The sequence below is a fragment of the Pagrus pagrus genome, assembly GCF_965226575.1.
Source record: "Pagrus pagrus genome assembly, chromosome: 8".
NCBI classification, from domain to species: domain Eukaryota; kingdom Metazoa; phylum Chordata; class Actinopteri; order Spariformes; family Sparidae; genus Pagrus; species Pagrus pagrus.
The window spans coordinates 293,972-309,836 of NC_140192.1; the positions used below are offsets into that span (position 1 = coordinate 293,972).

General features: G+C 48.0%; 1 protein-coding gene across 5 annotated transcripts in view; it reads right to left on the reverse strand.

Annotated features, from left to right (window-relative positions):
* Positions 1-4,528: 4,528 nt before the first annotated feature.
* snapc4 (small nuclear RNA activating complex, polypeptide 4) overlaps positions 4,529-15,865 on the reverse strand; it is a 25,702-nt gene continuing 14,365 nt past the window's right edge. For 4 of the 5 annotated variants that reach the window (XM_084359663.1, XM_084359659.1, XM_084359662.1 and 1 more), the window contains exons 12-22: positions 15,675-15,839; positions 15,429-15,579; positions 15,204-15,310; positions 12,214-12,308; positions 11,746-11,840; positions 9,619-9,719; positions 7,438-9,081; positions 6,759-7,331; positions 5,881-6,634; positions 5,417-5,694; positions 4,529-5,200 (exon numbers count right to left, since the gene is read on the reverse strand). In XM_084359663.1, the coding sequence (XP_084215789.1) occupies positions 5,054-5,200; positions 5,417-5,694; positions 5,881-6,634; positions 6,759-7,331; positions 7,438-9,081; positions 9,619-9,719; positions 11,746-11,840; positions 12,214-12,308; positions 15,204-15,310; positions 15,429-15,579; positions 15,675-15,839 (4,110 nt within the window). In that variant the 3' untranslated portion in view covers positions 4,529-5,053. The remainder of the gene's footprint in view (positions 5,201-5,416; positions 5,695-5,880; positions 6,635-6,758; positions 7,332-7,437; positions 9,082-9,618; positions 9,720-11,745; positions 11,841-12,213; positions 12,309-15,203; positions 15,311-15,428; positions 15,580-15,674; positions 15,840-15,865) is intronic. The other variant, XM_084359660.1, reaches the window with a different exon arrangement.

A 15,865-nucleotide genomic window follows, 5' to 3' on the forward strand; every position in this document is an offset into this window, starting at 1 on the left:
TGTCTCTCTGGTGTGTGAGCTCTTCTGTGTTTCAGAGGAACAAGTCGTTTCTCTCACTTCCTGTTTTTTGGCTCCGCCCTCTGACTGGCACTGACAGTTTATTATAACTCATCTGATTGGACCAATCAGGCGGGCTGTGGAGGTGATGACATCCGCTCAGGCAAACTGTGCTGCTGGACAGACGCGATGTCATAAATCCAGTCTGATGGTCTGAGGCAGATTCTGGACTTCAGGTCCACGTGTGGATCTGATCCAGAGTCTGTTGGTGCTGGTCAGTTCAGTCCTGATGTGTCTGTACGAGCCACACAAACAATCAGAGAGCACATCGCTTCTGTGGAGATGTTGGTTCTGATTAAAGACCGTCAGCGGGTCACAGTCTCAGTCTTCAGGACAGAAGCTGCTCTGTGGTCTGGAGGTACGGCGCCACTGTCACCTTCTGTCCACAGGGGGCGCCACAACCAACAACACATGTAACTTTAACATGAGCAGAGCTTGTAAACAGAGCCAACGTGTCATCATCATAATGTAATAATAATAATAATAATAATAATAAAGTTATATCAGAACAATTTCTGCATTATATGAATGATTGAACTTAAGGAGCAGTCTGTAGTTTTAAAGAAGAAATTCAAACTCAGAATTTAAATAATTACAATATTAATGAGTAATAACAAAAACTGTGTCCATTCTCAGAGGACAGTGAGGTGCCACAACACTGTTTGGAGCTAGAAAGGTGGCAGGGTCCGCCACATGTAAACAAAGTAAAACAGTCCACTGTGTTATTCAGTCTGAGATGTGAAACAGGTTCAACTCCTCCGTCTCTCAGTTATTCGTCTGTTTTCTCGTCAGTTGAGTTTTTTGGACGGAAAGAGGAAGAAGTGAACATTTAGAGAAGCCAGAAGAGGAAACATCAGCTGACTGAAACAGGAAGTGATGTCACAGCAGCGCTGATCTGACCTCAGGGTGATTCATGAAAAGTTTGACCGAGCTGAAGTGAAACCAAAGAAAGAAAAGAAGAAAGAGTGAAAGTCACGAGCCGAGTCTGAGACTGGAGGGAAACAACTCATCCACAGTGTCCTCACATCCACAGAGTCCCCACATCCACAGAGTCCCCACATCCACAGTGTCCCCACATCCACAGTGTCCTCACATCTACAGAGTCCTCACATCTACAGAGTCCTCACATCCAGAGTCCTCACATCCACAGAGTCCCCACATCTACAGAGTCCTCACATCTACAGTGTCCTCACATCTACAGTGTCCTCACATCCACAGTGTCCTCACATCCACAGTGTCCTCACATCTACAGTGTCCCCACATCCACAGTGTCCCCACATCCACAGTGTCCTCACATCTACAGTGTCCCCACATCCAGTGTCCTCACATCCAGTGTCCTCACATCCACAGAGTCCCCACATCCACAGTGTCCTCACATCTACAGTGTCCCCACATCCACAGTGTCCTCACATCTACAGTGTCCCCACATCCAGTGTCCTCACATCCAGTGTCCTCACATCCACAGAGTCCCCACATCCACAGTGTCCTCACATCTACAGTGTCCTCACATCTACAGTGTCCCCACATCCACAGTGTCCTCACATCTACAGTGTCCCCACATCCACAGTGTCCTCACATCTACAGTGTCCCCACATCCACAGTGTCCCCACATCCACAGTGTCCTCACATCTACAGTGTCCCCACATCCACAGTGTCCCCACATCCACAGTGTCCTCACATCTACAGTGTCCCCACATCCACAGTGTCCTCACATCTACAGTGTCCCCACATCCACAGTGTCCCCACATCCACAGTGTCCTCACATCTACAGTGTCCCCACATCCACAGTGTCCCCACATCCACAGTGTCCTCACATCTACAGAGTCCTCACATCCACAGTGTCCTCACATCCACAGTGTCCCCACATCCACAGTGTCCTCACATCCACAGTGTCCTCACATCTACAGTGTCCCCACATCCACAGTGTCCTCACATCTACAGTGTCCCCACATCCACAGTGTCCTCACATCTACAGTGTCCCCACATCCAGTGTCCTCACATCTACAGTGTCCCCACATCCACAGTGTCCTCACATCTACAGTGTCCCCACATCCAGTGTCCTCACATCCAGTGTCCTCACATCCACAGAGTCCCCACATCCACAGTGTCCTCACATCTACAGTGTCCTCACATCCACAGTGTCCTCACATCTACAGTGTCCCCACATCCACAGTGTCCTCACATCTACAGTGTCCCCACATCCACAGTGTCCCCACATCCACAGTGTCCTCACATCTACAGAGTCCTCACATCCACAGTGTCCCCACATCCACAGTGTCCCCACATCCACAGTGTCCTCACATCTACAGTGTCCCCACATCCACAGTGTCCTCACATCTACAGTGTCCCCACATCCAGTGTCCTCACATCCACAGTGTCCTCACATCTACAGTGTCCCCACATCCACAGTGTCCCCACATCCACAGTGTCCTCACATCTACAGTGTCCCCACATCCACAGTGTCCCCACATCCACAGTGTCCTCACATCTACAGTGTCCCCACATCCACAGTGTCCTCACATCTACAGTGTCCCCACATCCACAGTGTCCTCACATCTACAGTGTCCCCACATCCACAGTGTCCCCACATCCACAGTGTCCTCACATCTACAGTGTCCCCACATCCACAGTGTCCCCACATCCACAGTGTCCTCACATCTACAGAGTCCTCACATCCACAGTGTCCCCACATCCACAGTGTCCTCACATCCACAGTGTCCTCACATCTACAGTGTCCCCACATCCACAGTGTCCTCACATCTACAGTGTCCCCACATCCACAGTGTCCTCACATCTACAGTGTCCCCACATCCACAGTGTCCCCACATCCACAGTGTCCTCACATCTACAGAGTCCTCACATCCACAGTGTCCTCACATCCAGAGTGTCCTCACATCCACAGTGTCCCCACATCCACAGTGTCCTCACATCTACAGTGTCCCCACATCCACAGTGTCCCCACATCCACAGTGTCCTCACATCTACAGAGTCCTCACATCCACAGTGTCCTCACATCTACAGAGTCCTCACATCCACAGTGTCCTCACATCCACAGTGTCCTCACATCTACAGTGTCCCCACATCCACAGTGTCCTCACATCTACAGTGTCCCCACATCCACAGTGTCCTCACATCTACAGTGTCCCCACATCCAGTGTCCTCACATCCAGTGTCCTCACATCCACAGAGTCCCCACATCCACAGTGTCCTCACATCTACAGTGTCCTCACATCCACAGAGTCCCCACATCCAGAGTCCTCACATCTACAGAGTCCTCACATCTACAGTGTCCTCACATCTACAGTGTCCCCACATCCACAGTGTCCTCACATCTACAGTGTCCTCACATCTACAGTGTCCCCACATCCAGTGTCCTCACATCCACAGAGTCCTCACATCCACAGAGTCCTCACATCTACAGAGTCCTCACATCTACAGTGTCCTCACATCTACAGTGTCCCCACATCCACAGTGTCCTCACATCTACAGTGTCCTCACATCTACAGTGTCCCCACATCCAGTGTCCTCACATCCACAGAGTCCTCACATCCACAGAGTCCTCACATCTACAGTGTCCTCACATCCACAGAGTCCCCACATCCACAGAGTCCTCACATCTACAGTGTCCTCACATCTACAGTGTCCTCACATCCACAGAGTCCCCACATCCACAGAGTCCTCACATCTACAGTGTCTCACATCTACAGTGTCCTCACATCTACAGTGTCCTCACATCCACAGAGTCCCCACATCCACAGTGTCCCCACATCCACAGAGTCCTCACATCTACAGTGTCCTCACATCTACAGTGTCCCCACATCCAGTGTCCTCACATCCACAGAGTCCTCACATCCACAGAGTCCTCACATCTACAGTGTCCCCACATCCAGTGTCCTCACATCCACAGTGTCCCCACATCCACAGAGTCCTCACATCTACAGTGTCCTCACATCTACAGTGTCCCCACATCCAGTGTCCTCACATCCACAGTGTCCCCACATCCACAGAGTCCCCACATCCACAGAGTCCTCACATCCACAGTGTCCCCACATCCTCAGAGTCCCCACATCCACAGAGTCCCCACATCCAGTCCCCACATCCACAGAGTCCCCACATCCAGAGTCCTCACATCCAGAGTCCCCACATCCACAGTGTCCCCACATCCACAGAGTCCCCACATCCTCAGAGTCCCCACATCCAGAGTCCTCACATCCAGAGTCCCCACATCCAGAGTCCTCACATCCAGAGTCCCCACATCCACAGAGTCCCCACATCCACAGTGTCCCCACATCCACAGAGTCCCCACATCCAGAGTCCCCACATCCACAGAGTCCCCACATCCTCAGAGTCCCCACATCCAGAGTCCTCACATCCAGAGTCCCCACATCCAGAGTCCTCACATCCAGAGTCCTCACATCCACAGAGTCCTCACATCTACGTCTGAAATGAACTGGTCTGTAGAAAAACACTGTTTCATTTCACATAAAGTTTCTTTATTATAAAATCTCGTAAGTTCTTAACTTTTTCTTTACAAATCTGAACACAAGACAAAAACCAAAAGTAACAACAAACACAACATATTTAGTGCAATTGAATCTGTTTCTAACTCCCTTTGAGGTCCCTGAACTCACCACAGAGCTGATGACTATTCTGCTGAACCTCCAGAACAGTTCTGAATCGTCAGCCTCTGAATCATTTCCCAAAACTGAACCATTTTAAACATTGATTTTCTGCCCTTACGAACAAAATAGTTTCACTTCCTTTCTATGAAAAGTTACCTGCAGCCTGAAACAGATCTGCCTGACTGTTTTTGTTCATTTTTCAATGTTGGTGCTTTGAAGGTGAATTATTGTTGAGCTCCATCATCAGAATTCAGATTCCTGACGGTCTTTGAATGAACCTGTTGGTGTGAAAAGTTTGGACCGAGAGAGGACAGACGTGAACATCGTGTTTGTGTATTTTAACATCATCAACATTTTAAACTCTTTTTAATGGATCATCGTTTACACAACAGGTTTCTACTGGTCTGGTACGTTCTGGGTCTGTTCTGCTCAGTCTGGTCTGTGGTCGGTGTGCTGGTGGTGGTGATTCCTGAGAAGTGATTGGCTGGTGCTCCTGAGCCGTCACGTATCAGTGCAGATCTCTGGAAACAAAAGGAAAGAGAAACTGATCAGTGAGTGTGTTTGTTTGGACAAAGTCTCCTGCACGTTAACACATCCCAGATTAAACATCATGAGGACTTATTTATAAAGAGGACACCTGGTGGCTGGTGGTGGTACTGCAGATCCTGGAGGTGACAGGACACGTGACAGCAAGACGAAAAAAGAGAAATGTTCCTTTAAAAAAACTCTGGACTCACCTCAGCTCTCCTCCGTTTCCCTCTTTCTTTCATCTTCTTCAGCTGCTCCTCCTCCTCTTCCTCCTCCTCCTCCTCACTGGCTCGGCGGGCGACAGGCTTCTCTGTGATTGGCGGCACTGTGGCCAGGAGGGCGGGGACAGTGAAGCAAGACAGGAAGCGAGCCTTAAGCAGCTGGTAGGCGGGGTTACTAGAGAAACGCTTCGCCACCATCTGACGTACCGTGGCCACGAGCTCCGCCTCCTCCACCTCCTCCTGCTGGTAGGTGCTGACAGAGGGAGCTGCAGGAGGGCAAAACAAACACACCTGATCACCACCCATACACCTGAGGACTCACCCGGTCTCTACAACAGCACCCATACTTCACACAATCATGACATTTATAAATGAACAGAAGAGGAAGTGAGCAGTGAGCGCCACCTACAGGATGTCCCCCCTCTGTACCTGTCAGGTGAGTCAGGTGTTACCTGATTGGTCTGTGGCTGGTTGAAGGTCAGAGGTGGAGTCAGGCAGGTCTGGAGGCTGATTGGACGTCTCCTTGGTGCTGCTGTCTGGTGAGGGTGTGGTCTGAGGGCATCTTGGTTTGGACGCTTCACTCAGCAGTCTCAGGGACGCGATGGTCAGACACTTCTTGGCACGGAGCAGCACACTGAGCGTGCTCAGACTGCTGACGAAGGGTGGCAGGTAAGGAAGAGCCACACCCACTCCAGGTACCACCACGCCTCCTTGACCACTCAGCCAATCACAAACTGCCACCCGGGACTCCTGAAACATCAGGGTGGGGTCAAACTGCAGCGCTTCTCTCCTAAGGGGAGGGGGCGCTGCAGGGTCCACTCTGACCACACCCTTATATGGCAGCATGAATTTTGGGGGAGGCTGGGGGGAGGGGTTTGGGACAGCTTGCAGAATGAAAGTTGGGGCAGGAAGAGGCTGTGGCTGATTCTGTCCAGGCTGTACGGGGGCGGTGGTGGATGGCAGAGGGCGCGTGGCCGGGAAGCTTGGTACGAATGCCAGCTGGAGGCCTTGGGGCGGAGCTTCTACCAGCTGGAGCAGCCCACCAGGTGTCATGACCCACATGGACTGACCGTGACGTAAACACAAGCCGGGGTGCGGAGCCATCCGCCGGTTCTGAACGACAACTTCCTGTTTAGAGCGAGACGTACGAGGGCGTTTCTTACGAGGAGAAGAAGAAGAAGCAGCTCTCTTCTTCTTTGCTTCAGCCTGGAAGTAAAACAACAAAGAAGAAGTCAGACAAGGAGGAGACAGACTGAGACGAGGAGACAGACAGAGACGAGGAGACAGACTGAGACGAGGAGACAGACTGAGACGAGGAGACAGATCTTACCTTGGCCTCAGTAGCTTCCTGTAGAGCTCTCGCTCTCTGACTGGGCTTTCGGACCCTCTTTCCGTCCCGGGTCACACCTGTACCTGCTCCGCCCACACATACAGCTGGCTCCTCCACGCTTGCTTGTTTTCTCCTTCTGGGTGGGGCTTTGGAAGACTTGTTGGGGGCAGGGTCAGATTTACAGTGACTGGAGGCCTGCTTTTTGGGGGCGGGGCTTGGTTGAACTGAGTCTGAGTCATCTTGACCGGTGCTGTAGTCGTGATCCAGGTGGAGAGGGACAGGTAGGCTTAATGTGGAGGAAGCAGTGTGCTGATTGGTCAGCATGGAGGGGGGCTGGGTGCAAAGGAGGCTTTCATTTGATGACAGGGTGGTATTGGAGCAGGCAGGTGTGGCGTCCTGACCGTTCACAGAGACGGGAGGAAGTGAAGGAGCTTCAGAGGAGAAGACCTCGGCAGGAGGAGGTCTTTGAAGAGCAGCAGGAAGTGATGTCAGCTGAGGAGCAGGGACGACTGTCTGACGAGGAGAGTTCTGAGCTTTCCTACGTGGAGACGAAGCAGATTTCCTCCTGGCAGCCTGAGGAGCAAAATGCAGACTAGTTCAGACAACTCAAATAGCAGTAAAAATGTTCTCCTGTATAATTTTTGTTTTTGTTGTGGACATGAATCATCTCATGACTCACCTTGGCTTCAGTGGCCTCCTGCAGAGCTCTGGCCTTCACAGTCGGCTTTCTCTTCCTCTTTCCTTCCTCCTTTTCGCCATCACTTGACCCAACCAGACCTCTACATGCTCCACCCACAACATCACCTGCGTCCACCCCGGTCTGACTGCTGACAACAACCTGTTGATCCTTTGACACCTTCTGCTTCCTCCTTATAAGTGGAGTCAGGGTGGAGCTGGACGGACTGGTGAGTGTTGAACCAACAGAAACACACTGATTGGGGAAAGGGGACGAGTCAACTTTGAGGTTTTGAATCAAAGGTCCAGCTTGTTGGCTGAGAGAGGCGGAGCAGGTGGTGTTCAAGGGCACTGGGACAACAGAGACGGGAGGGATTTTCAGTTTCTGGGGAGCAGGAGGCGCAGGTGATGGAGAGGTGACTCCAACAGCAAGAGGAGGGGGTGTGGTCAGGGGAGAGGGAGGCATGAGCTGGACGGAGGCGGCACAACGTTGAGCAACTGGCTGAGGTAACAACATTGAAGACATCTGAGGACGCATGTTAGGAGACATCTGAGGACGCATGTTAGGAGACATCTGAAGAAGAACAGCAGGGCAGCTCTGAGAGGGTGTGGATGGGAGATGAGGAAGAGGAGGCTGCTGCTGCTGCATGAGTTGCTGCGCTCGCTGTTTTCGCAGCAGCTGTTTCTGTGTGTTTTGTTGCAGCAGAACCTGAAGCTGCTTCAGGATCAGTTGCTGCTGACAGTCCAACTCCTGCTGGTCCTCCTGCTGCAGCAGGAGGTTTCCCACAAAGTTTGGGTTTTTCGACTGAGTAGAGACAGGAGGTGGTGCAGGATGTGGCATTAATGGCACCTTGTTCCTTCTCTTCTCTATCATCTCCTTACAGCCGACAGAGTCCACGTTCAGGGTCTGGAGGAGGAGCAGGAACACTGGAGTTGAGGTCATCTGGGTCTTCTCACCTTGCTCCCTCAGGGCGTCGGCTGCCATCAGTTTGGTTTTTGCCGGGATCAGCAGGTTGCCGATCCACGGCATTACTGCCGCCTGCAGCTCGTAGTCCAGACTTCTGCTCGTCATTTGGTGCAGTCGGTTCCGTTTGCCGGTCTGGACCCTCTGTTTGGTGCGGGGGGGCACGGTTCTGAACTTGTTGGCCTGGCGGTCCAGGTGGGCTCGCAGCTGGTCAGACGACACCATCATCATGGTGCTGCTGCTGTGGCGTTTCTCCCATGGCAGCTCTTTAGGAGGAGGTCCAAGGATTACGGAGCGTCCGAATTGTCCCAGGACGGTCGAGCGCACGCGTCTCCCTTTGTGGGCGTCTCCAGAGGAAGATAACTCCACCAGCTGAAAGCTCAGGAAGGAACATTGAGCTTTTTCTGCTGGAATCCACTCCTCCATGGGAGGGAAGGTGTACTCCTCCTCTTCTTCCTCCTTCTCCACCTCCTCAATCCTTGTCTCTTCCACTACCTCCTTCTTCTTCTCCTCTTCATCACTGTCCATGTACTTCACCACCGTTTCATCTTCCTCCTCATCCTCTTCCTCCTCCTTCAGTTTCCTCAGTCGTCTCCTGATTCTCCTCTTGGCCGGAGCACTCGTCTTCTTCTTGTTCTTTGCTTCTCCGCAACTCTTTGGGGGATTTTTAGAGTTTCTTCTTCTCTATTAACAGGAAAGAAGGAGAGAGAGAGTCAGTTCTGTTTACTTCACCAGTTTGTTTTCTGATGTCCTGATTGGATGAAGGAACAGTAAGCAACGGTTCTGTTGACTGCTGACTGGAGCTGAAGGGGAAATAGACTTTACTTCATGAATGTAACGTTACAGAGAGGAGACAGAACCAGAACCAAAGTCTCTGCTGAGTGCTGACCAGAACTCATGTTTCACCTCATTCTCTGACTTCGCTCCTCACTCTGACTCTCCTGAAGTTATAGCGACAGGCGACCAGATGAACCTTCAGGAAACTTTAATTTAGTCTCTAATGGAGACATGAAAACTGAACGCTTCAGAGGTTTGCAGGGAACCAATCTGATGCTCCGTCTCTTTATTCTGTAGACATTAATATATTGTGCTACAAACATTTACTTTAAAATGATACGTTAAAATAAAAACCTGTTTATCGCCACTTTAACAAGGCTTTTATTGTGAAAATGTACACGCAGGTAAATCCCTCCCCCTCCTCCCCAGAACAGGTGAGTGTACCTTAGCACAAGGTGCAGCTGGTCTGATCAGCCTCCTCCACTCTCGAAGACACTGAGCATCGCGACGATGAGGAATCTCTGCAGCAATCTTCGCCCAGTGGCCTGACACACACACACACACACACACACACACACACACACACAGTTATTTAGAGATCTTAAATTTCTCTGTAGGATTCAGAGACGTACCGAATAACTTTTCTTAGCTCCTTTGATCATATAAGACTGCTTTTATATTGATTATCTATTGATACAGAGTCTGATGTGATACATTTATATATATTCACCTCAATATTGATTAAAATGTATCTGACTCATTGAACGACAGCTGAACTGACAGCTGTAGATACTAAATCTGATACAGTGGAAACCGCTTATAGTGATCACGTTGGTCCAGAGTACATTTGATCACTATAAGCGGTTGATTACTAAAACCGAATTGTTATTATTTCACTTATTTTTTTATGCAGAACATCATCTAAATGCCAGTTGTATAGTTTTTCAATGAGAAAAATGTAACGGAACGGTCGTCAGCACGATCCTCTCGTCAGCTCCAAACTCACCCGTCTGCACCTCAATCACAGACCACAGCTGGTTTTCCACACAGCATTCACAGTAACTCACGTGACACGTCTCCGATCAGTAGGCGCTGCTGCCGGTGTGTTTTTAAAATGAGCGAACTAGGCTAGTAGCGCCGCAGATTTCTCATTCCCCACCTTGTTTGACTGAGAGTGTTTCGAGATGGTTTTCATGAATGAACAGGCAATATGTCACTGTCAGACCGGATCGTTTGACGGGAGGGGGGTCGGGCCGTATGAGTTTCACTTCTACCGCGCGCTGCTGTCAGTGCGCGTCTCTCTCTCTCTCTCTCTCTCTCTCTACGCCAATAACCGAAAAAGAGCGCTATGAGGAGATGAACGGAACGAGCCAAAAGCCGAAAATCTATCCCTGACGTCCGCGGTCGATATAAAGTCGATAGGTTTCATTCATCCATGTTTTGACAGACAACACAAACAGCCAGTGATAATGAGTTGCGCCACACCGACAGCCATGTGGCTCAGCCAGCCAGGTGACGCACACAGCACAACAAGACACGGCGCAGCAACATGTGCAGGCTGCTGCAGCAGTGCACGTCAAAGGGACACAGCTGAAAATAAAATAAGTAGGCAACACATAGTTTTTAAATTGTTTTTGCGCATGTTTTCATCCATAAAATGACCAAAAATGACCACTATAAGCGGATTTCTTGATCACTATAAACAAATTATTTAAACAGCATTTGTATAGAAATGATTCTGTCCCAAGCCTTTTGATCTATATAAGCGGTTGATTACTATATCCGTGATCACTATAAGCGGTTTCCACTGTATTTCATGAGCTATGTGCTCCAAATACTGAAGGTCCTGATTCAGAACTAATAAAGATAAAGTGAAGATATTCTGTTCTCATTCGCTTTAGCAGCACCGATGGTGGTAAGCGGCATTTGCAGATGAAAATTATATTTACCAGCAACCTTATTATATGGTTTTACACAAGAACCCTGCATACTGTAACGTCAGCATCAGCTAGCTAAATGTGACCTGACAGCTACGCCACACATAACATGCAGCCTGCTTGAGTCAAATTCGTCGATGCTAAACTACTAAACCAGATAGTCGACTAGTCTGATAGGGCCGAACTTCAGCTGGCATATTTTCTGAGGTAATTTGATCACAGCTAGCTCGCTAACAGAGAAAATAAATTAGCCCTGAAACGTCCCGTTCGTTGTTTGACTTCCACGAACTTTCATGAAAATCAGACCAAATCCATAATCCTGCTGACAACCTGGTGGAGGTGACAAACTCAATCTGTGTGGTGACTAACAAGGTCCACAGTTTAGCTAGAGTAAGAGATCTGTATCTCCCCTCAGCCACCGACACCCAGTGTTCATCTTTGGTATTAGAGCAATGGTCCCTGTGTCGCCTCATCTGGTGACAGACTTCACATATTTAATTTCAATTATTGATCTTGCATGAAAAAAGTGGAGCTTCACACAAACTGACCACAGAAGGTCAAATTAAACTTCTGTCATCCAGTTTCTGGCAGAATCAACATTGATTATTGATTAGTAACAGCTGATATGACCCACCGACTCCATGTTTCTCCACCAGCTGTCGCAGCAGCTCCTTCTCCTGTTTGTCAAACAGTCCTCGCTTCGTATCTGCCTTCAGACAGTCATAATACCTGCACACACACACACACACACACACACATATTTTGAGGTACTTGTACTTGACTTGAGTATTTTCATTTTCTGCTGTCTACTTCACATCTCAGAGGGAAATGTTGTACTTCATTACATGTACTTCATTACTTTAGTTACTTTACAGATTCAGATTAATAGTAAAACATCATCAACAGATTAATTAAACATTTTCATTACATCAATAAAACTTTATTGATCTCAGGTCACCCAGCAGAATATAAAGACATTACAATCAGCTGTACTCCACACAGGCAACATCAGCTAACAGCTAACAGCTAACAGGTGTACAGTCTGTGTGTTTGAGGTCATCACTGACACACACCTGAAGACTGTCAGCCAATCAGCTCTCACCTGTCTCTGCAGCTGCTGTCAGTGCGTCCAGGAACCTCCAACCTGATCTTCCACCAGTCTCTCTCTCCATAACGAGAGACAGCCTGCAGCAACAGCTGAGAGACAGACAGGATGACAGAGAGGTAGACAGGTGGACAGAGAGAGACAGACAAGTGGACAGGGAGAGACACAGGGGGACAGACAGTTTGTTATTCTGTTTACCAACCCGCTGTTTATTTGTAACTGTTAGTAGTAGTAGTAGTAGTACTGTTAGTAGTACTGTTAGTAGTAGTAGTACTGTTAGTAGTAATACTGTTAGTAGTAGTAGTAGTAGTACTGTTAGTAGTACTGTTAGTAGTAGTACTGTTAGTAGTAGTACTGTTAGTAGTAGTAGTAGTACTGTTAGTAGTAATACTGTCAGTAGTAGTAGTAGTACTGTTAGTAGTACTGTTAGTAGTAGTACTGTTAGTAGTAGTAGTAGTACTGTTAGAAGTAGTAGTAGTACTGTTGTTAGTAGCAGTAGTAGTAGTACTGTTAGTAGTAGTACTGTTAGTAGTAGTAGTAGTAGTAGTATTGTTAGTAGTAATACTGTTAGTAGTACTGTTAGTAGTACTGTTAGTAGTAGTAGTAGTAGTACTGTTAGAAGTAGTAGTAGTACTGTTGTTAGTAGCAGTAGTAGTAGTACTGTTAGTAGTAGTACTGTTAGTAGTAGTAGTACTGTTAGTAGTAGTATTAGTACTGTTAGTAGTAGTAGTAGTACAGTTAGTAGTAGTAGTACTGTTAGTAGTAGTACTGTTAGTAGTAGTAGTACTGTTAGTAGTAGCATTAGTACTGTTAGTAGTAGTAGTAGTACAGTTAGTAGTAGTAGTACTGTTAGTAGTAGTACTGTTAGTAGTAGTAGTACTGTTAGTAGTAGTATTAGTACTGTTAGTAGTAGTAGTAGTACAGTTAGTAGTAGTAGTACTGTTAGTAGTAGTACTGTTAGTAGTAGTAGTACTGTTAGTAGTAGCATTAGTACTGTTAGTAGTGGTCAGTACGTGGTGTTGAAGGGGTGGTCCGCTTCACTCATGCTTCATAAACATTCGCTCGCCACGGTTTAAAAAATCTTAACTTTTATTTTAACAACTTAAATCCTTTCCAAGCTGTATGCTTAATTATTAAGACATCCAAAAGAACGAAAAAGTCTTGTATGGCAACGAAAAACTTAAATAACGTGGTCAAAAAACTGCTTTCAACCACCGCCTCTTAACCAAACATTTAAGGGTTTTCCAATGCGCCGCCGCGCAATCACCTGACCAGTATATCCTCCTGTTACGCACAACACGCCCCCGGGAGACATAACAAACAAAAACAATAATATAAACAATCATAGCAATACCATAGGCTATCATAAGCAGAATAAACTATTCATTTCCATTGTAAAACTAAGTTAACAAATACCAAAGTAATAACTTCAATTTGACGGCTGCAACAGTAGTAGTACTGTTAGTAGTAGTATTAGTACTGTTAGTAGTAGTAGTAGTACAGTTAGTAGTAGTAGTACTGTTAGTAGTAGTAATAATACTGTTAGTAATAGTAGTACTGTTAGTAGTAGTAATGTTAGTAGTAGTAGTAGTAGTACTGTTAGTAGTAGTACTGTTAGTAGTAGTAAAAGTACTGTTAGTAGTAGTAGTACTGTTAGTAGTAGTACTGTTAGTAGTAGTAGTAGTAGTACTGTTAGTAGTAGTAGTAGTGCTGTTAGTAGTAGTACTGTTAGTAGTAGTACTGTTAGTAGTAGTAGTAGTAGTACTGTTAGTAGTAGTACTGTTAGTAGTAGTAGTAGTAGTACTGTTAGTAGTAGTACTGTTAGTACTAGTAGTCGTGCTGTCAAGCATTGCACAGTCATTGGCCGCGTTTCCCAGATTCGATCGTTCTTAAGGACTTAAGAAGGGTTCGGCTAAGAAGGAGCGCTAAGATACGGGTGTTTCCCAGATGCGTTCTTAACTGCCTTCTTAGGAGAACCTGAAGATCAAGCCAAAGAAGCTTCTGAAGAAGCTCTTAGTGGGAGCTGTCCACCGCGGTGCTGCTGTGCTGAATCAATCGATGCCAGGCAAATCGATCACCCACCTCTTTATGTGTGTGTGTGTGTGTGTGTGTGTGTGTGCTGTCAGACCGGGCTGTCCAGGCAAAGAGATCCAACGGCTGATCACTCTGGTGTCTCCACACATCCAGAGAGCAACCCGCTGCAGTTTTCAGCCCGGAGGTGCAGCACAGAGTGATCAGCCGTTGGATCTCCGCACGGGGCAGCCGGTACTTTGCCTGGACAGCCCGGTCTGACAGCACGTCCAGTGGGGAGAAGTGCTGACGCACGTATGCATTTATGTAAACCGTCTGGCTTCGCGCACGGCGACGCTGTTGGTTCGCAGGGAGAATGTGCTGTATTGCAGCCGTGGTTTCTCACACGCGCGGACTTTGGCAACGCAGAGTAGCAGGGGAAGCCTCTCTGGATGAGGTTCAGCTGAGTTTAATACATCTGTTCCCTTGATATCTGTGAAATGCCACAGGGTTGTTGTTTTTTTTATGTGTAGTACTATAAACTCATATATGCAGATGTTGTGGAAAACTTAAACGTGTAATTCAATAAAAAAATTTTTTTTTCATCTACCATTTTCTATTTTTTTTTCTTGCGCAGTGGTCCGCAGCGATGAGCGCATTTCAACATTGAGCATTGTTTTATTATTTCGCAAAGTGGAGGATATAAATTTCCCTGACGCGCTTGATCACTGAGCATTTGGTCGCTAAGAAGGCTGTTAAGAGTGGGTCAGCTCGATCTTACATTTCCTTCTTAGTGAAAGATCTTCTTAAGCTAAGAGCGACTCTGGGAAACACATCCTTCTTTCACAGCGTTCTTAAGAGCGCTCCTAAGAAGATCTTAGCACTTAAGAGCTTCTTAACGAATCTGGGAAACGCGGCCATTAACTGTGCAGGTGGTGGGCGTGTCCTGCCTAAGCCCCACCCAACCCCCAGCCTACCTGGTCTTCCTGTTTGGTCCATGGGCCTTTCTTCAGGCTTGGGTCCAAAACCTGGTTCCACCTGTAGAGCAGCTGAGCGGGGTCACGACCCTCCATGAAGTAACTCACTGACAGACGGACAGACAGACGGACAGGTGGAGACCGAGTGACAGACAGGTTTGAGTGACATCATTGTAAAATTTCAATCACATGATTCTGTGTGATGTCACAGTGTGATGTCATTACTCTGTGTGTAGGGGATGAAGTTTCCGATCCTCATCTTGTCCACCAGCTCTCTGAGCAGAGCGTCTTCTGCCGGGGTCCAGTTGCTGCGTCTCAACGAGTCAGAGACAAAACGCTGGAACGTCTGAAGACACAGGAAGGCTGTCCTCCCCGTCTGACACACAGACAGACAGACAGGTGGAGAGAGAGACAGATGTGAGGGAGACAAATGGTTTAAAGACAGACACTCCTCCTCGTCCTCCTCCTCACCCCCAGCTCCTTGGCGATGGTCTCCCAGTGTCTCTCTTCGTGTCTCCTGCAGACCTCCTTCAGCTGCTGCACCTCCTCCTGACTCCACGGACTCTTATTGATGGATGGGTGGAGGAAGTTCTGCCAGAAGCTACGGATGTCCTCTGCATCCCTCAATCCTTCAAACTGAGAAGAAGGGGAGGAAGAGGAAG